General features: G+C 44.7%; 1 protein-coding gene across 1 annotated transcript in view; it reads left to right on the plus strand.

The window, feature by feature from the left end:
• Positions 1–233: 233 nt before the first annotated feature.
• TIMP2 (TIMP metallopeptidase inhibitor 2) overlaps positions 234–20,275 on the plus strand; it is a 69,190-nt gene continuing 49,148 nt past the window's right edge. Inside the window, exon 1 of the mRNA XM_075349681.1 lies at positions 234–627. Within this exon, the coding sequence (XP_075205796.1) occupies positions 492–627 (136 nt within the window). The 5' untranslated portion in view covers positions 234–491. The remainder of the gene's footprint in view (positions 628–20,275) is intronic.

The following is a 20,275-nucleotide window of genomic DNA, read 5'->3' on the forward strand; positions in this document are numbered from 1 at the left end:
AGCCTATGTAGCTGTGGAATACAGGCGAAGTTTCGGGGCCGTTTATATACACCGTATACACATGTGGACTGCCCTCGATAATGTACATGTCCTCGCTAATGTAGCTGTAGACAGTGTCCATCCTGCCGGTAATACGGAGCTTAGGGCCGTGGTTCTCCCCGTTTGGGGTGAAGCTGCCTGACGGAGCCATGACAGACGTCCCTCCCCATGAGACGATGCTTGTCCCTCCTGAGTCGTTGTGGTGCACGCAGGGCTCCGCTGTCAGCGCCCTCGGTCAGACATTTTGGGGTGAGCGCATCTGTCTCCTCCGTCCCTCCTCTCACTCATCCCCGTGACTCTCGCACTCCCTGAATTCTGGCCGGCTGCCCAGAAAGAGGCGGAGTCTGCGCCCCAAAGCCCCTCTCACTCCAGTCAAGGCGTAGACAGAAGCCACAGCCCGGGACATCAGCGATCCGCTCTCCTCCAACCTGGTCCTACATGCGGCTTTGAGAATGCGGACGGCCCCGGTTTCCGGCCTCCTGGCCCCCGTGGCCCTTCTGCTTCTCCTGTGGCCCTCAGAGAGACTGACTGACGCCTGCAGCTGCTCCCCCGTGCACCCGCAGCAGGCCTTCTGTAACGCGGACATAGGTGAGGCGGGCGGTGTGGACGGGCAGGGGTGATGGGCAGCGGGCTGCTGTGCTGGCACTGGCTGTGCTGCCACTGGCTGCTGATGAGAGGACATTGCGATGCATTAGTCTCAGGCAGTGCTGGGAGCTGGGCATGATGACAGAAGGCTTCCTATCAGAGGTGGCACTAGGTGCCAACTAGTCGGTGCCCAGCAACGCGGGCACTAAAGGATAGGGGGATGGCAGGGTCCTCGGTGGAGCGAGGATGGATGGATACATATTTGAGGACACCAATGCTTTGTAATGTAGTCTGATGTGGTCCTCCAGGGGCCAAAGCTGAGGACATGAACTCAGCCTCTATTATCCTGTGTGGAAACTGCAGGACTCCATCAGCAGAAAGCCACCTCTAATGTCAGGGTCCATTAGTAGTCCCATTTGTTCACCAGTCCCAAATGTGGTCCCCAAGGTCTGCGCTCAGCACTAAAAGTTGGAGCAGCTCCTCGTAACTCTGGACCGTTCTTATTTCTTTTCTTCTGCCATAAGCGCTAGTTGTTCTGTCCTTGTGCCTTCTGCCATAGGCACTGGCTACTATGTTCTTGTGTCTTCTGCCATAAGCGCTTGCTTCTCTGCTCTTGTGCCATTCTTCTGCCATAAGCGCTTGCTTCTCTGCTCTTGTGCCATTCTTCTGCCATAAGCGCTTGCTTCTCTGTTCTTGCCCCTTTCTTCTGCCATAAGCGCTTGCTTCTCTGCACTTGTGCCATTCTTCTGCCATAAGCGCTTGCTTCTCTGCTCTTGTGCCATTCTTCTGCCATAAGCGCTTGCTTCTCTGTTCTTGTGCCATTCTTCTGCCATAAGCGCTTGCTTCTCTGCTCTTGTGCCATTCTTCTGCCATAAGTGCTTGCTTCTCTGCACTTGTGCCATTCTTCTGCCATAAGCACTTGCTTCTCTGTTCTTGTGCCATTCTTCTGCCATAAGCGCTTGCTTCTCTGTTCTTGTGCCTTTCTTCTGCCATAAGCGCTTGCTTCTCTGTTCTTGTGCCATTCTTCTGCCATAAGCGCTTGCTTCTCTGTTCTTGTGCCTTTCTTCTGCCATAAGCGCTTGCTTCTCTGTTCTTTTGCCTTTCTTCTGCCATAAGCGCTTGCTTCTCTGTTCTTGTGCCTTTCTTCTGCCATAAGCGCTTGCTTCTCTGTTCTTGTGCCATTCTTCTGCCATAAGCGCTTGCTTCTCTGCTCTTGTGCCATTCTTCTGCCATAAGTGCTTGCTTCTCTGTTCTTGTGCCTTTCTTCTGCCATAAGCGCTTGCTTCTCTGTTCTTGTGCCATTCTTCTGCCATAAGCGCTTGCTTCTCTGTTCTTGTGCCTTTCTTCTGCCATAAGCGCTTGCTTCTCTGTTCTTGTGCCTTTCTTCTGCCATAAGCGCTTGCTTCTCTGTTCTTGTGCCTTTCTTCTGCCATAAGCGCTTGCTTCTCTGTTCTTGTGCCTTTCTTCTGCCATAAGCGCTTGCTTCTCTGTTCTTGTGCCTTTCTTCTGTCATAAGCACTGGCTGTTCTGTTCTTGCCCCTTTCTTCTGCCATAAGCGCTTGCTTCTCTGCTCTTGTGCCATTCTTCTGCCATAAGCGCTTGCTTCTCTGCTCTTGTGCCATTCTTCTGCCATAAGCGCTTGCTTCTCTGCTCTTGTGCCATTCTTCTGCCATAAGCGCTTGCTTCCCTGTTCTTGTGCCTTTCTTCTGCCAAAAGCGCTTGCTTCTCTGCTCTTGTGCCTTTCTTCTGTTATAAGCACTCGCCGTTCTGTTCTTGCACCTTTCTTCTGCCATAAGCGCTGGCTGTTCTGTTCTTGTACCTTGCTTCTGCCATAAGCGCTGGCTGTTCTGTTCTTGTACCTTGCTTCTGCAGTAAGTGTTTACTTCTCTGCTCTTGTGCCTTTCTTCTGCCATAAGCGCTGGCTGTTCTTGTATAGGGGGTAAGCTTGTTAAATCCTCTGTATTCGTTGAGTTACAGAGCTATTTTATGCAAAATATTGAGTATTCTCTGACACAATGACAAAACACACAAACCTACATCAAAATAGAAGGAAGGTTTTGTGTAAGCAACCTTCATGAATGCTAGAAATGGTGGATAACAGCACAACATGCTATATAGAATGATGGGCTCTGGACTTAATGTTCAAATTCTTCCTACTTGAAGGGAAATATTTATTTTGTTGTTTATTTTTTATGAAAGTGAACCGGTCAGATAATTCATGATGTCCATTCCACTGGCTGTGTGAATTAGAGACCAGCTCCGTTATCGCAGCCATGTATATTTTCTTGTGATGCTTTGGAGAAAACATGCAACTAGGATGACTGTTCTAAGAGGCTGGCGTCTTCTCCCCACCCTGTCTTACAAGACTGCTTTAACAATGCCGATATGTGATTCATGCTGACTGAACCACTGCCGTCAGGTTCCCTTTAAATATGCTCTAGTGTTTTTGAACTTTGCAAAGACATTTGACCTATAATAGAAAAATTAAGGTCTATAGGCTCAGAAATTAAAGGGAACTTGTCACCACTTTTTTGGCCTATAAGCTGCATCCACCACCAGTGGGCTCTTAGAATGCTGTGTATACCATGCTGTATATAAGAGCCCAGACCACTGTGTACAACATAAAAAACAGTTCATAATACTCACCGAAACCGGTCGCTGTGGTGCATGTGGCTCAAATGGGCGTCTTTGTCCTCCGGTGCCGACGCCTCCTCTTTCAGCCATCTTCGTCGATCTTCTGAAGCCTGTGTGCATGACGCGTCTACGTCATCCACACTGGCCGGTCCCGCGCAGGCACACTACAATACTTTGATCTGCCCTGCTCAGGGCAGATCAAAGTGCGCCTGCTCAGGACTGAATGCCGGCGAGTGTGGATGACGTACAGAAGATGGAGAACAAAGATGGCCGAAAGAGGCGGCGCTGGCACTGGAGGACGAAGATGCCCATTTGAGCCACATCCACCGCAGTGACCGGTTTAGGTGAGTATTATAAAGTGTTTTTTATGTTGTAGACAGTGGTCTGGGCTCTTATATACAGCATGTTAGAATGCTGTATATAAGAGCCTGGTAGTGGTGGCCGCAGATTATAGGCCAAAAAACTGGTGACAGGTTCCCTTTAAGTTCTGTAATCGAAATTGGTGCTAAGACCGCACCCTGAGAGTTGTAGTGAATGGCTGCTACTCTGAATGGGCTCTGTGTACCCAACTGTATAGTGCTGGGTCTGCTTTCATTCAACTTAATTATAAATAATATAGAAGATGAGATTTATAGTGTTGCGCCTATATTGGCACATGACACCAACCTATGAAGCAAAGTACAGTCTTTGGAAGGTGTTCATAGGTTACAGGCTAGCTTGGACAAAATGAGTGTTTGGGCATCCACTTGGGAGATGAGATTCAAGGTGGATTAATGTAAAGTTATACATCTAGATACTAGTAATATGCAGAGACCATGTGTTTTAGAGGGAGTACATCTAGGAGAGTCACTTGTAGAGAAGGATCTGGGTGAACTTGTAGATTACAGACTAAATAAAACCAGGAGCAGCTCCTCGTAACTCTGGACCGTTCTTATTTCTTCTGCCATAAGCGCTAGTTGTTCTGTCCTTGTGCCTTCTGCCATAGGCACTGGCTACTATGTTCTTGTGTCTTCTGCCATAAGTGCTTGCTTCTCTGTTCTTGTGCCTTTCTTCTGCCATAAGCGCTTGCTTTTCTGTTCTTATGCCTTTCTTCTGCCATAAGTGGTCGCTTCTCTGTTCTTGTGCCTTTCTTCTGCCATAAGCGCTTGCTTCTCTGTTCTTGTGCCTTTCTTCTGCCATAAGCGCTTGCTTCTCTGTTCTTGTGCCTTTCTTCTGCCATAAGCGCTTGCTTCTCTGTTCTTGTGCCTTTCTTCTGCAATAAGCGCTTGCTTCTCTGTTCTTGTGCCTTTCTTCTGCCATAAGCGCTTGCTTCTCTGTTCTCATGCCTTTCTTCTGCCATAAATGTTTGCTTCTCTGTTCTTGTGCCTTTCTTCTGTCATAAGCACTGACTGTTCTGTTCTTGCCCCTTTCTTCTGTCATAAGCACTGACTGTTCTGTTCTTGCCCCTTTGTCAATCAGTGGCTTATAAAGCCAACAGGATATTGTGATGTAGTAACTGAGGTACGAACTCGTGGGACAGGGGCGTAATACTACCAAACTTTACAAAACTTTAGTGTGACCTCATCTGCAATCCGCTGATCAGTTCTGGTCACCAGTGCATAGAAAAGATGGAGTTAGAAAATGTTCAAAGAAGAGCCAGAAAAGTAATAGAGGACATGGATGATCTTAGTATTGAGGGAAGATTAAGGGGTACTTTGCACGCTGCGACATCGCTAGCATTGGCTAGCGATGCCGAGCGCGATAGTACCCGCCCCCATCGCAGATGCGATATCTTGTGATAGCTGCCGTAGCGAACATTATCGCTACGGCAGCTTCACACGCACTTACCTGCCCTGTGACATTGCTCTGGCTGGCGACCTGCCTCCTTCCTAAGGGGGCGGGTTGTGCGGCGTCACAGTGACATCACACAGCAGGCGGCCAATAATAGCGGAGGGGCGGAGATGAGCGGGATGTAAACATCCCGCCCACCTCCTTCCTTCCGCATAGCCGGTGGAGGCAGGTAAGGAGATGTTCCTCACTCCTGCGGCTTCACACATAGCGATGTGTGCTGCCGCAGGAACGAGGAACAACATCGTATCTCCTATTGGTGCGACATTATGAAAATGACCGACGCTACACAGATCACCGATTTTTGACGCTTTTGCGATTGTTTATCTAGGCTTTACACGTTGCGGCGCCGGATGTGCGTCACTTTCGATTTCACCCCGACGATATCGCAGTAGCGATGTCGCAGCGTGCAAAGTACCCCTAAAGGAATTACTTTTATTTAGTCTTAAGAAAAGTCATCTAAGGGGGATTAACTTGTACAAGTACATAAAGACCCTAAGAGAAGCATGGTCAAAGGATATTTCATGTGAACCCCCTGAAAAAAACAAGGGCTCCATCTCGAGGAATCCGTTAACGGATTCCGCTGTTTTCCAAAAGGGCAGATTGTAACGGAAGGAAAACAACGCAAGTGTGAAAGTACCCTTACTATGCTGATAGTGTATGATGCCCATGATGGGCACTGCCATACCATTCTACACTGGCCTTAGTAGAGGGCTTGAAAATTTTGAGAAGCCAGGTAGCCATTGTGCCTAAAAATGTGCCATTGGTGTCTAAAGGCCCAGTCACACACAATGACTTACCAGCGATCCTGAAAACGAAGCGACCTGATAGGGATCGCAGGTAAGTCGCTGGTAGGTCGCTGGTGAGATGTCACAGTCAGATCTTACCAGCGATGCAGGAACGATACAGGTCGCAGTAGCGACCAGTATAACGATCTGAGCAGTCACTGTGGCCCTGTCACACAGTGTCAAACACAGCGATGTGTCCTGCCCAGCAGGACATTGCCTTTGAAGAAAATGGCCTGGACCATTCTGCAACGACTAGAGATCTCACAGCAGGGGCCTGATCGCTGGTAGGTGTCACACAGAAACCGTGACTCAGCTGCAATCTCGCTAGCGATCTTGTTATGTGTGACGGTACCTTTAGTTTATGGAATGTCTTCTGTTGATCCATCAAAGTTCTAATAAGGTCATTCCTATTGTCTGGCTTCTCCTGAACTGGGCTAACTGTCTCATAAGGTCTGTACTGTTTTGTCCAAGCCTGTTTTAGCTTTTTATTGAAGCTCTTTTATTTTAAGGGCAGTTCCAGCTCCAGTACGTTTCCGCCTAAGTTTAAGAGCAATCAGTCCAGTTGCCTAGGCAACCATGCAATGCCACAAATTTATCCTTAAAGGGGTATTCTCATCTCTAAGATCATACCCCAATTAGGTATAATAATGATAATATTCGCAAATATCTCCTACTAGAAATGTGGTATATTTCTTCTGATATAGTTGTCTCTTACCTCATGTGCAGAGCATTGCAGCTTTCTTATCCATGGTTATGAGTAACTAGCTGTCACTATATGAGAGGCCATAACCATGGATACCCAAGCTGCACATGAGGTAACAGACGTAGCTATACTACATTTCTAATTGGAGATATTTGCTAATGTTATTACTATTACACCTACTACATCTTGGGATAGGATCCTGGACAATCCTGGACATGTGAATACCCTTTTAAGAGTGTAAGATGCCTTAAAGGGGACCTGTCATGTAAAAAGAACACTATTAATCTTCAGATATGTGATTAATCTGCAGGGTAATAGCGTTCTGAAGGTGCCTCGACAGAGAGTTCTGCTGCCAAGAGGAAATTAACTTTATTCTTCCCAGCAGCCTCAGGCTTTCAGTCATTGAGGCACGGCTTCAGTCATCGCTCAGTACATAGTGATCGGCCGCTGTAATGATGCAACTTCACTGACTGACAGCTGGCTCTGCACTGATGCAATGCAGATTCGGTTGTCAGTTAGTGCTAGGGCGTGGTTACTGATGCCGCTCACTACGCACAGAGCAGTGACTGAAAGCCTGAAGCTGCCAGGAGGAATAAAGTTCCCTAAATTTCCTTCCGGCAGCAGGGCTCTCAGTGTGATGGAGACAAAGCTTCATAATTCTTTTAACCTGCAAAGTATACCCATATCTGAAGGTTGATAGCATTTTTTTTACATGACAGGTTCCTTTTAAAGACGACCTGTTACCAGGTCAAAAATGGTCAGCTTTGCTCCTGTCTTATTCCTGCTGCTCCCTTGCAGCTCACGGAGCAATAATGTGGAGCAACCTAAGGACCGCGCCTGCAGAGAATGCTGTGAGCCACTTTCTATGGTGGATTTAAAACATAAAAATACTGTGGGCTAACGATAAGAATATAAAAGCAAAAACTGGCCACCTTAGACCTGTTGACTGTTTTGTTTTTTTTAAAAGCATTTTAACATGTTTATTCTATTTAATCTTTAGGGGTATAAACATGGCCATTGTCCTTGTTGGAACTAACCTTTTAAGAGAATCTGTCACCAGGATTTTGCTACCTAATCTGAGAGCAGCATATTACAAAGACAGAGACCCTGATTCCAGCGATGTGTCACTTACTGAACTGCTTGCTGTAGTTTTTAGAACATCACTATTTTATCAGCAGATAAGTAAACCTGCTGCCATGTAGTCCTCCATATTCATGAGCACTGTATTACCTCTCTCCCACCACTGATTGGCAGCTTTCTGCCTGTGCACAGTATACACAGAAAGCTGTCAATCATTGGTGTTGGTGGGGATATAGAGAGCTCAACATTCAGAGAACTGCTAGATAAAACAGTGATTTTATGAAAAAAGCAGCCCAGTACGTGACATATCACCGAAATTAGGGATTCTGCCCCTACATCATGCTGCTCTCAAACAACTGGTAGCAAATTCCCTTTCAACCAGTCAATCAGTCTCTCTTTACGTGTGCTGTGAGTTGTCACATGTGTGGTTTCGCCAGTCTACATAGAGAAAGCATCTTAAAAGGCTCAGGTTTTGGAAGTTACCACCTATCCATTACATAGGGAATAACTCCCTGATCGCAGTGGGTCCAACCGTTGGTTCTGGCACCAACCCTGAGACGCAGCAGTGGTCAATCATGCACATTGTCTCTCCATTCATTTCTATAGGAGTGTCAAAGACCAGCGTAACGCAATATTTGGCTATCTTTGGTACTTCCATTAAAGGGAACCTGTCACCACTTTTTTGGCGTATAAGCTGCGGCAACCAGCACCGGGCTCTTATATACAGCATTCTAACATGCTGTATATAAGAGCCCAGGCAGGGGGTATAACATAAAAAACACTTTATAATACTTAATAATTTATTACTTTATTAATACTTAATAACGGTCGCGCTGTGGGCCATATGGGTTTCTTCGTCCTCCGGTGCTGGCGCTGCCTCTTTCGGCCATCTTTGTCCTTTCTCTGAAGCCTGTGTGCATGACGCGTCTATGTCATACACTTGCCGATCGTGTGCAGGCGCACTACAATACTTTGATCTGCCCTGCTCAGGACCTGGATTACGTCGGACGTGTCATGCACCGCGGCTAGAGAAGAAGGAGGATGAAGATGGCCGAAAGAGGCGGCGCCGTCATCAGAGAAGGAAAACCCCATCTGGCCAACCGAGCGACCGTTGGTGAGTATTATAAAGTGGTTTTTATGTTCTCCACAGCGGCCTGTGCTCTTATATACAGCATGTTAGAATGCTGTATATAAGAGCCTGGTGGTGGCCGCAGCTTATAGGCCGAAAAACCGGTGACAGGTTCCCTTTAAGAATGAATGGATAGGCGGTGGGCCCCAACAATCATACCCCCCAGTAATCTGGAAATGATCGCCTATTCAGTTGACTTGAGAATACCCCTTTAAGAGGGTGTACAGGAGAATACTAAGGATGAGCCTGATGAATGGCCAGATGGGAGAAGTTGTCACTACAAGTTGAGAGGCAGCTTTTCGGGGAGGTGAAGCGGGGTGTGTCGTCCTGATGTCCTCACTTAATCTCTACTTACAAGAACCACCTGAAATCCATTAACATATATGAGTGATGTGAGCAGATCTCTTGTATATACAGTCATGTTTAGGTTGAGTGTTCCTTTATGTCAGCTGTTTAATAACATCTCTGAAACAGATGACCGTAGAGGTCTTTGCTGTAGATTTGGGGCTGGGCTGGAAATACCTGATGACTGCATATTCAGTAAATATGTCTGCCTTTTCAGTAGAAAGCTCTGGCTACCTCCCACCTAATGATAACCAGATGAAGGGAAATGGGGAGGAGAGATGCTGACTTAAAGGAAACATTGTGTGTTTATAAGAGGTAGTCATGCTTCCTTCAATGGGCAGTGGAACACATGGGCACAGTTTATTGTACACCGCTCAGCATATTTGTATATTTACATATGTGGATATGCTTTGTGGACATTTCTACAATTGGAAACAATCCAGATTGAAAGACAATCTGCAAAAACATTTCAACAAACAATAATGATAACTTTGCTGATTTTTTTTGCTGATGAAGCACAGAGGAAATGGTACCCAGAATTCTTGCTGGATAGACATATGGTTACATTGTAGAAATAAATGCTGTGTTTCTGAAGAGTTCTCCCTTCATTCAGTATTCGGAATTCTTTATTTTATAAGATTACCTGCTATCAGTGTCATTTCATAAACTGTTGGACAGCCCTTTTAATCCCCTAACATATATTCAAACGTGTGAAAGTAAAAAAAGGCAGCCCCAGGACGCAAAACACCAGAGCCTATAACATCTCAATGGAGCGCAAGGTACAAACAAAGCTGCAGGCAACTGCAAGGGAATGTGATGTGTTTGATTTATTCATGCTGTGTTAGGCCATTTGCAGAAAAAGTCTTACCAAACAAGGTACAAACGTATAATGTCAAATGTGTGCCGTTTTGCAGAAAACGGGTACTGGGGTTATAAAACAGTTCTCTTTACTATACATTTATTATGGCTATTCAAAGCCTTATTAAAGGGAACCTGTCACCAGATTTGGTGACTATAAGCTGCGGCCACCACCAGTGGGCTCTGGTATACAGCATTCTAACATGCTGTATATAAGAGCGCAGGCCGCTGTATAGAACATAAAAAAACACTTTATAATACTCACCTAGGGGGTCAGTGCGATGCAGACCGGTCAAGATGGGTGGCGCCGGGCCTCTTCTTTCGGCAATTTTAGTCCTCCTTCTTCTGAAGCCGGCCTGCATGATGCGTCCTACGTCATACATACAGGCTGACATTGAAGTCCTGCACAGGCGCACTTTGATCTGCCCTGAGCAGGGCAGATCAACGTATTGTAGTGCGCCTGCGCGGGATCTCAAAGGCGGCGCGTGTGCATGACGTAGGACGCGTCATGCACCCTGGCTTCAGAAGAAGTACGAGAAAGATGGCCGAAAGAGGAGGCGCCGGTCCCGGAGAATAGCACCACCCATCTGACCAGTTTGTACCACACCGGCCCCCTAGGTGAGTATTATAAAGTGTTTTTTATGTTCTACACAGCGGCCTGGGCTCTTATATACATAATGTTAGAATGCTGTATATAAGAGCTCACTGGTGGTGGCCGCAGCTTATAGTCACCAAATCTGGTGACAGGTTTCCTTTCAGGAAAATAACCGTGATCCTCAATCAGATCCCATTTTCTATTTGGTAAGAATGGAAAACAGCTTCTTAATAATTGGATAGTTGAAGATTAAGAAGGATCAGGCTATTGGATTTCAACATGCCCAATCTTTTATTCTCACAGTAAGCCACAGCCAGTGATGTCTCAAAGTGGCTTATTTCCATTTCCCAATTAAGAATACATAGACTTTCACCCAAACGCCTTCAAACCCTGATGCTGCCGTGTTTGAAGGATCCTAGTGTTCTACTTAAAAAGCAACTAACTTTACTTTTAATACACTTAACACAATCAGTAGTATAGGCGAATACTTTGCAATGTATCTTATCAGAAACATCAGCTTTATTCCCCTTTTATTCAGACACTTCTTCCTTTCTCTTGAACTTCTCATTACTCTGAAACCCCCCTCCCCCCCAAAAAAAAAACAGTTCAAATCTGTCTTGCACATCCATCTTGTCATATCACACAGCTAATTATATTCTGTGGAGGGAGAATGAAGAGAGAGGAGCAGGGAAAGGAAACAAGCAGAGGGAGACAGAAACATCGTGTAGAGCTCGCTAACAAACGTTTGCCTCACATCAAAGCTTGACTCAGATCTAGGAAGCTTAGTACTAATGTAAAATTTCCTCCATGCCCTTGCTATTTGTCTCTGTGTGCTATAAAAATGAATGATGAGGAAAAATCCATTTCTCCACCAGTTATACATTTTCTGTCATTAGATTATATCCCCAAATGTAAGTTGTTGTGAGAAAAGCATGTAGCACTTATTTTAAATGCTGATATACCATCATAGCCAAAAGTGTTGACACCCTTGAAATTATTCCAGAAAATGAACTATTTCTCCCAGAAAATTATTGCAATTACACATTTTTGTCATAAGCATGTTTATTTCCTTTCTGAGTATTGGAACAACACAACCAAAATAAGAGTAAAAAAAAAAAAAAAAAGTAAAATTGGACATTATTTCACAGAAAACCCCCAAATTGTTGTCATGTTCCAAAATTGTGGGTAAACCAAATTGTTTAAAGTAAGTTATGCTCATTCAAACTCACCTGTGGCAAGTAACAGATGTGGGCAATATCAAAATTACAGTTGAAACCAGATAAAAAGGGGAGAAGTTGACTCAAACTTTGCATTGTGTGTCTGTGTGTGCCACGCTAAGCTTGGAGAAGAGAAGAAGAAAACTTTCTTGAGGACTCGAGAAGCAACATTGTTGACAAATATTAGCAATCTCAAGGTTACAAGTTCATCTCAAGTGATATTGATGTTCCTTTGTCCATTGTTACGTCACCACCGGAGTCCGCACCAGCGACTTCTACTCCGATCGCCAGGTGACGCCGTATTCCTGCTGTGGATAGTGCTGGTGATGGGAGAGGAGTCGATGCCAGTGGCGCCAGTGGGCGCAGGCTCCGCTCATCCACTGGGCTGGATTTCCTTGGGATCTGCAGTACCACTGTCTGACTGTAGGTGGCGTGTGTTTCCCAGCTGAAGTTACCATCATTCAGCTACAACCAATGGGAAGACACCACACCCTTCTTAATTCCCCTCCTGTCTGCTGACCACTGCCAGAGATAGTTCTGAAATTCTGGTTCCTGTTCCACCCTGTTCTGTGATTTTCATGTTCTGACTTCTGCTTGTTTCCTGACTACGACTCCTGCCTGCTGTTTCTGTACCTCGCTGCCCGATCCGGATTTGACCTCTGCTTCGTTTACTGATTACGTCATTGCCTGCCGATTCTGTCCCTGTTCTGCTATTCCTGGTCTTACCCTGCCTCACTACTACTCTCTCAGACTGCAGCCTTCCACAGGTAGTGATCACCTTGGGCCCTGTGTAATTCCAAATCTCTGTATAGGGGTTAAAGTGTTTCAGGGTTCTGGGGGTCCTGCTTGGTGAGTGGCTTCCCTCTAGCCTGTCCATTACAGCCCATCTGAGTCTGTGGGTCCAGGCAGGCGTTACATCCATGGTGCTCAACGTAATCAAAAAGTTTACAGCCCATGACACTGTAGCTAATTTCTTTGAATGTAGATGACAAGGAAAAATTAATGAAAGGCTGCAATGCAAGATAATCTAGATGAGGGATAAGCAACCCCAATCAAGTTCAAAGAATTTCAGGCTGTCCTGCAGGCTCAAGGCGCAACTGTGTTAGCATGAACTATCTGTCAACATTTCAATGAAATGCTATGGCAGGAGACCCAGGAGGGCGCCATTGCTGATACAGAGACATAAAAAAGCTAGTCTGCACTTTGCCAAAATGGACGTGAGTAACCCAAAATCCTTCTGGGAAAGGGTGTTGAGGACAGATGAGATCAAGATAGAGTATTTTGGCAAAGCAGATAATTCTACTGCTTATTGAAAATGGAATGAGGCCTACAAAGAAAAGAACACAGAACCTACAGTCAAATATAGTGGAGGTTCAAAGATGTTTTGGGGTTGTTATGCTGCCTCTGACACTGGGTGCAATGACTATGGTCAAGGCATCATGAAATTTGAAGATTATCAAAGGATTTGTCAGTGTCAGAAAGCTGGGTTTGCATCCTAGGTCATGGGTCTTCCAGCAGGACAATGACACCAAACATACTTTAAGCAGCACCCAGAAATGGATTCAAACAAAGCGCTGGAGAGATCTTAAAATTCCTGTTGGGAGTACGCACCCTTCAAATATGAGAGACCTGGAGACATTTGCAAAAGAAGAGTGGTCCAAAATTCTAGTTGAGAAATGTAAGAAGCTTGTGAAAGCGATTGATTACAGTTATTTATTTCAAAGCGTGCACAACCAAATATTAAACTGAGGGTGCCAACAAATTTGTTTGGACCATTTTTGGAGTTTTGGGTGAAATTACATCTGATTTGACTTTTTTTCTCTGTTTACAAGTTTTGGTCCAATACACACAAAGGAAATAAACATGTGTATGGCAAAAACGTATGTAGTTACAATCATTTTCTGAAACAATTTCAAGGGTGCCAGTACTTTCATCCATGACTGTAACATCTGCCATTACTATCACTTGCAGTACAGAACGGCATTCCACAGTTTTAACTAGAACCCTTTCTTATTTAGCTGTTGGAATCGTCTTACCTCCACACATAATGAACATGCCCTGTTCCTTTGTAAGTTCCTTTCAAGAAATAAGTCATGTGCAAGTCCTTTGTATTGACCACACATGTATTTATAGATATAAATGAGATCTCCTCTGAGGCTTGTTTTCCGATCTCTCATCATAAGAAACGCTTTCCATAACATGTAATAATCTAGTTCCCCGCCTATCAACTGACTGACCTTGCAATATATTTTTTTAAATATAGAGGTGAAAAGCAAATGGCATATTCTAGATGTGGCTTGATATAGATGGGTACTAATATATTGAGATCACAGGATTTTATATCTCTTTTTATACACCCTAAAATCTTGTTTGCTTTAACAGCTGCTGCTTGACATTGAGTGCTGCTGCTCAGCTTCCTTGTAACCAGAATCCCCAAGTCCCTCTATTCTGTAGTCACGAGTATATTTCCATATACTGTATATGCAGCAATGGGATTACTCTGGCCTAGGTGCATTACTGCATTTATCAACATTAAACCTCATCTTCCATGTGTTTGCCCATGTAGACATTATTTCTAGATTTGAAACGAACAGGGACCACAAATAGATCACATAGTGGTAAGAGCAACAACTCATTAATCATAATAACCAAGGAAAAAATGAGTCTTTAAATTTGCTATAAGCAAAGAGAATACCCAGACAAGCAATACATTTGAAATATATAGAACATTTATTAAGATAGAGCGCTGTAGGGTATGACAATTAATACAATGTAAAATAGGACAAGGAGGAGGAGTGCTGAAGAGGAAAGAACCCCACGTGTCCCGGAGAGATGGAGAGAAAACAATTTTTTAACTCCAAAAGTTGATCATAAGAAGGACTGTAGGCTATATGCCCAAGGCACAGAAGACAGCTGCATCAAAAATAGTGAAGAGCTCACACGGAGTACAGTGTACTTCCCTGTGACGCATAATGGCAGATGCAGTACCACTTACCAAGGCCAGATCACCCCGACGAAGCATACCAACGCGAAACACATGTTGGGACGCCGGTCCCCACGTGTTACCCCGGCATTTACGGTGATCTGGCCTTGGTAAGTAGTGCTGCCTCTACCATTATGCTGCACAGGGAAGTACATTGTACTCCGTGTGAGCTCTTCACTATTTTTGATGCAGCTCTCTTCTGTGCCTTGGGCATATAGCCTACAGTCCTTCTTATGATCACCTTTTGGAGTTAAAAAATTGTTTTCTTTCCACTCCTCCTCCTTGTCCTATCTTACATTGTATTAATTGTCATAGCCTACAGCTCTCTATCTTAATAAATGTTCTATATATTTCAAATGTATTGCTTGTCTGGGTATTCTCTTTGCTTATAGCAAATGTAAAGACTCTTTTTTTCCTTGGTTATTATTATTTCTAGATTGTTCTATAATATTGTACTGTGTACCTACATGGTTTTTTTACATCAGCAAAGACTGACACTTTACTCTCAATCCCATCCACATTAATAAAGATTAAAAATAATTGGGTTTATCCTTGTGGTCCCCACTGCTGACTTAATCCCATTTATAGAATGGGACGCGGGAATACTTCTTCTAGTGTTTAGTTATATTGGTTGATGAATCTTGATTATTGCTTTGCTGAATGATATCTTCATTGTTGAACACATAAAAAGTACACGCAATATCTTGGCATTATCTTTGTCCTCTACAATTATATTACTATGGCCATTTTTTATGGGGGGGGCCAATACCATCAGATTTATTTAATCAATATATTTATAAAATGTCTTTGATTTATTTTAATGCTGTTGGTGAAATTTTTCTTTGTAGCTAATTTTGCTACTTTAATTTCTTTTTTACATTTCCTGTTGAGATGTTAATTATGCAATGTATGACCTCTCGGCCGTCTAGGTTTTAAAAGCCCTTTGTTTTTTGTCTTATCATACTTAGTACTGCGCTATTTAACCATAATAGCTTCTTTTTATTCCTGTACATTTTGTCACCAGATGGTATAAAGTAAAGGGAAACAAAAATATAAAACTTGGTCAATTATATCTATTTAGGAAAATCAAATAATGAAATATCTAATTTAGCTCTGGGCCTTTCTGAGAAGGAGACTGAAGTCAACTAAAGTTGGGCTCTCCACTATCTCACTATTTTTACAGCTGTTTAAGACATCCTGCTCCTGAGCTGGGAGATACCACTGTGCTGTAGAGATCTGTGCTGCGTTTTTTTTTTTATAGTATATGTAAGAGATTTCTGATTATGTATCAGCATTAGAATAGGAGGCAATAAGTATCAGGAACTGAGGTAACTGTCCTCTCTTCATTGTGGCTCCTGCTGGATCTCCAAGGCAAGAGTAAAGCGGGCTTTACACACTGCGATATCGGTCCCGATATCGCTAGTGTGGGTACCCGCCCCCATCTGTTGCGCGACACGGGCAAATCGCTGCCCGTGCCGCACAACATCGCCCAGACCCGTCACACATACTTACCTGCCCGGCGACGTCGCTGTGACCGGCGAACCGCCTCCTTTCTAAGGGGGCGGTCCGTGCGGCGTCACAGCGACGTCACTGAGCGGCCGCCCAATAGCAGCGGAGGGGCGGAGCTGAGCGGGACGTAACATCCCGCCCACCTCCTTCCTTCCGCATAGCGGCCGGGAGGTAGGTAGGGAGAGCTTCCTCGTTCCTGCGGCGTCACACGGAGCGATGTGTGCTGCCGCAGGAACAAGAAACAACCTCGTTACTGCTGCAGTAACGATTTTTGAGAATGGACCCCCATGTCACCGATGAACGATTTTGCACGTTTTTGCAACGATGCAAAATCGTTCATCGGTGTCACACGCAACGGTATCGCTCATGCGGCCGGATGTGCGTCACCAATTCCGTGACCCCAACGAGTTCGCATTAGCGATGTCGTAGCGTGTAAGGCCCCCTTTAGAAAAGTATTTGGGAGTTAGAGAGCCATTCTAGAAGCCAGTTTTACATTTATAATGGCCAAAAGTTAAAACTTGAAGTGAAATGTAAAAAATTAGGCTGTATAACCAGGCACATTAAGTTAAGTAGCACGCGGATTTTCCCAGCTGTATTTCTCCTTTATCAGCGATTAAACTAAAAATATTTGGTGTTCTCTATAAAGGAATTTTTCTGACATTGATGAAATTGTTTTTTGATATTTGTAAGATGCATGCCCTCACTGACATGAGTGTACGGGTCACTGTGACCTTCAGGATGAACATGTACTACCCTGTACATTACAACAATCTGACAAACTAAGTTCTTGTTTAAAGTACTTACTGTAAAAGTTACTGAAAGGGAAGGTGTCGACAAAAGTGTCAATAACTGAAAAAATGTAAAGTATTAATGTTTTAATGCTTTGTTTAAATATTAGAATTTGTTTTTAATTGAGCAAAATCTAAAAAAAAATAAAAGTTTGACATTTTCCACTCTTACCCACTAGGGGGAGCAACTGCTGAAATCCTACAGAAATCCTACTGTAGAAACAGCTCACATTACAGCTACAGTAAAAGTGTGCAGAATCTGCTCTCCTGTGTGTGATGTCACCTCCCCCTCCTAATCTGGGTGTTTCCAAAAGGATAAGGGGAGATGAAGTTTAGGGACACAGTGCAGAGCCATTTTGCTGGTGACCGCAAAGTGATCCTAATGTGTCACTAAGAACAGCTGCATAGTGCCCCACTGTATCACAATGCCCCACTGTAGCCAGTGCCCCATATACTGTGCTGCACAGTGCCCCACTGTATCCCAATGCCCCGCTGTATCCAGTGCCCCCACATACTGTGCTTCCAGCCAGGATCGGAGGTCCAAGTGACATGCGGCGAGGAGGGGTGATCTGTAGCCTGAGTGACACTGCACTACAGATGTCATGCCGCGATCACCGCTCCCAGCCGCATGCACTCTCCTCAGACCTGCGCCCCCGGCAGCCTGTCCTGTCAGCGATCACAGTACATAGCAGCGAAGAGCGGAGGCCCAAGGTGAGAACACGCAGAGAGGGGGGGTGAGCACACGGGGGAGGGGGGGAGCGGCGGAGGGGGAAGGTGGCGAGTGGCATTGGCGGGGGTAGTTAGCGACGGAGTGGGGGATGAGCGGTGGAGGGGGGGTGAGCAGTGGTGGTGACCGATGGAGTGGAGGGTGAGTGGCGGGGTGGGGAGCCAGCCAGGATCAGCTGTCTCTGTATTATGTATAGGGGTCGGAGCCTGACTATGGTCTTCTAAGCCCATGGGCTGTCGTATCTGAGGTGAGTAACTGTCATTACGCACAGCAAATCCAAGATGGCAGCCCCCAGTGTTTCAGTAAAACTAGAATTAAATAAAAAAAGAAATAAACAGTGAATTTAATTTTGTATTAAAAGTTCTTGATTTCATAATCACTATTAATACAAAATTAAAAAAACGCGACACCTTACCTTTAAAGATTAAACCTGCGGGAGGTTTTCCATGTCCATTTCGGACAAAAAGAATAAACATTTTTTAAAGGAGTTTTCCTGTTATGAATGTGTCTATGGGCATGCTCTGTGTGAAAGTAACACAGTCAGCGGCTACTCAGCCTTCGCAGGTAGAGCTTTGCCTATCAGTCAGGCTATAACTACAGAAGACATGATCGGCACAGACAGTCACTGGACTTGGCAGTGATTGGCTTCAGCGGTCTATTGCTCTGTAGTCATGACTTCACTGCTGCAACCTGTCAGTGGTATGGAGTCATCAATGGACTTGAGGGTGAGTATTGCTGATTATATTATGCTCACCTAGACCAAGCCTATGGAGATAAATAAAATATACCTGGAAATCCCTGTTAAGGTACCCTCACACTTGTGTATAGCTAATATATAACTTGGACAAGTATCCTCTTCGGATACAGGCAACTGACTTTGGTGTGTAGCAATAGGCAGTGCATGACGTCACTACCATTCACAGGCGTGCCACTGTCAGCTTTTTTTTTTTTTTTCATCTCCACATGATGCCACTCATAGTCTTCTCCATACATGAATGATAACCCTTTTTTGCCATAAGACTTGTGTTCTGAGTATAATCAGCAATGATCGGAGTTGCCGCAGGTTTCTTGACCTGACATTAGCAGCCTCATATATGCCTATGAGGTTGTCAAGTTTGAACCAGGAGACCTTTGGCCAGTCCATGTATCATAGTCTGTACTTGGACCATGTTTCATGGATGTCTGAGTTCGTCCTAAGGGTGGGCTAAAGGCCCCTTTACACACTGAGGCTTTCTAGCGATCCCACCAGCGATCTCGACCTGGCCGGGATCGCTGGAAAGTCTCTAGTGAGTCGCTGGTAAGCTGTCAAACAGGCAGACCTGGCCAACGACGCAGCAGTGATACGGACCTGCAGAACGACCTCGCTGGAAAGGGAACGCTAGCACGCCTATGGGCTGGCTCGCTAACAATGTCGTTGTAACGGTGTCAAACACACCGATACATGCTGCGCTGTGGGAAACAAAGGACCAAAAAATGGTCCTGAACGACTTGTACCAATCAGCGACCTCACAGCGGGTGCCAGGTCGCTGATGTGTGTCACACACTGCATTGTCGCTGGGGAGGTCGCTATTACGTCACAAAAACTGTGACGTTGCAGCGATATCGCTAGCGATGTTACAGTGTGTAAAGGGGTCTTTAGAGAGGCAGATTTCTGTTCATAATGATCAACAATATAGCAAGCCGATTGGCGGTTATGTTTTACAAGAGCTAAAGCTAGGGTGTGGAAAGAATTGCCATTAAGACAATTGTTCATCTCATACTGTTTGTATTCTGTTTACATGTGCTACTGACAACAATGATCATAAAAAGTGTTGTTTTTTTGGTCGTTCACTGGCTTATCGCTTATGGACCTGTGTAAAGGGATTTTTAGATGCCTTAATAAAACAAATAGGATAAGCACCTATGTAGATAGATATTATCCTTTGCTCGAAAGGTAATCCAGTGGGATAGTCAAGGATTTGGAAGGAACGTTTTCCCTTTTATAGCAGATTGGATTTTGCCTTTTGATTTTTTTCAACTTCCTCTGGATGAATAGAGGAAAACGAAATTTCAGTATTTACCCTTTCCCGCCATTCACATTTTCTACCTTACCTGGGTTGAACTTGAAGGATCTTTTTTTCAACCCTACTATATAACTACTTTGTAACTATGTAATTTTCTTATAAAGGAAAGGCTTCCCAGTGCCGTTCAGTTCAACAGTTTGTTGAGTATTTTCAATGATGCCTTGTTTTCCAGCCTGAAACTTAAATATATTTCTCAGGAAGTGTACAGACCACATTGTGGCTAGGAGGGATAGCAGCCCATTCTAAGCGTCAGCCCTGGCTCCAACAGTGAGCGTGCCAAAAAGTTCACCTACCCCCATCCCTACAAACAAGTACGTTACTTACTGCGCATCTCTGTCTTTGTCAAAAGACTCCTATTGACAGACATCAGACCTTTTTTTTCTCACGTTTTAGGGTACCTTCACA

Source organism: Anomaloglossus baeobatrachus, chromosome 5 (assembly GCF_048569485.1).
Source record: "Anomaloglossus baeobatrachus isolate aAnoBae1 chromosome 5, aAnoBae1.hap1, whole genome shotgun sequence".
Lineage (NCBI taxonomy): Eukaryota > Metazoa > Chordata > Amphibia > Anura > Aromobatidae > Anomaloglossus > Anomaloglossus baeobatrachus.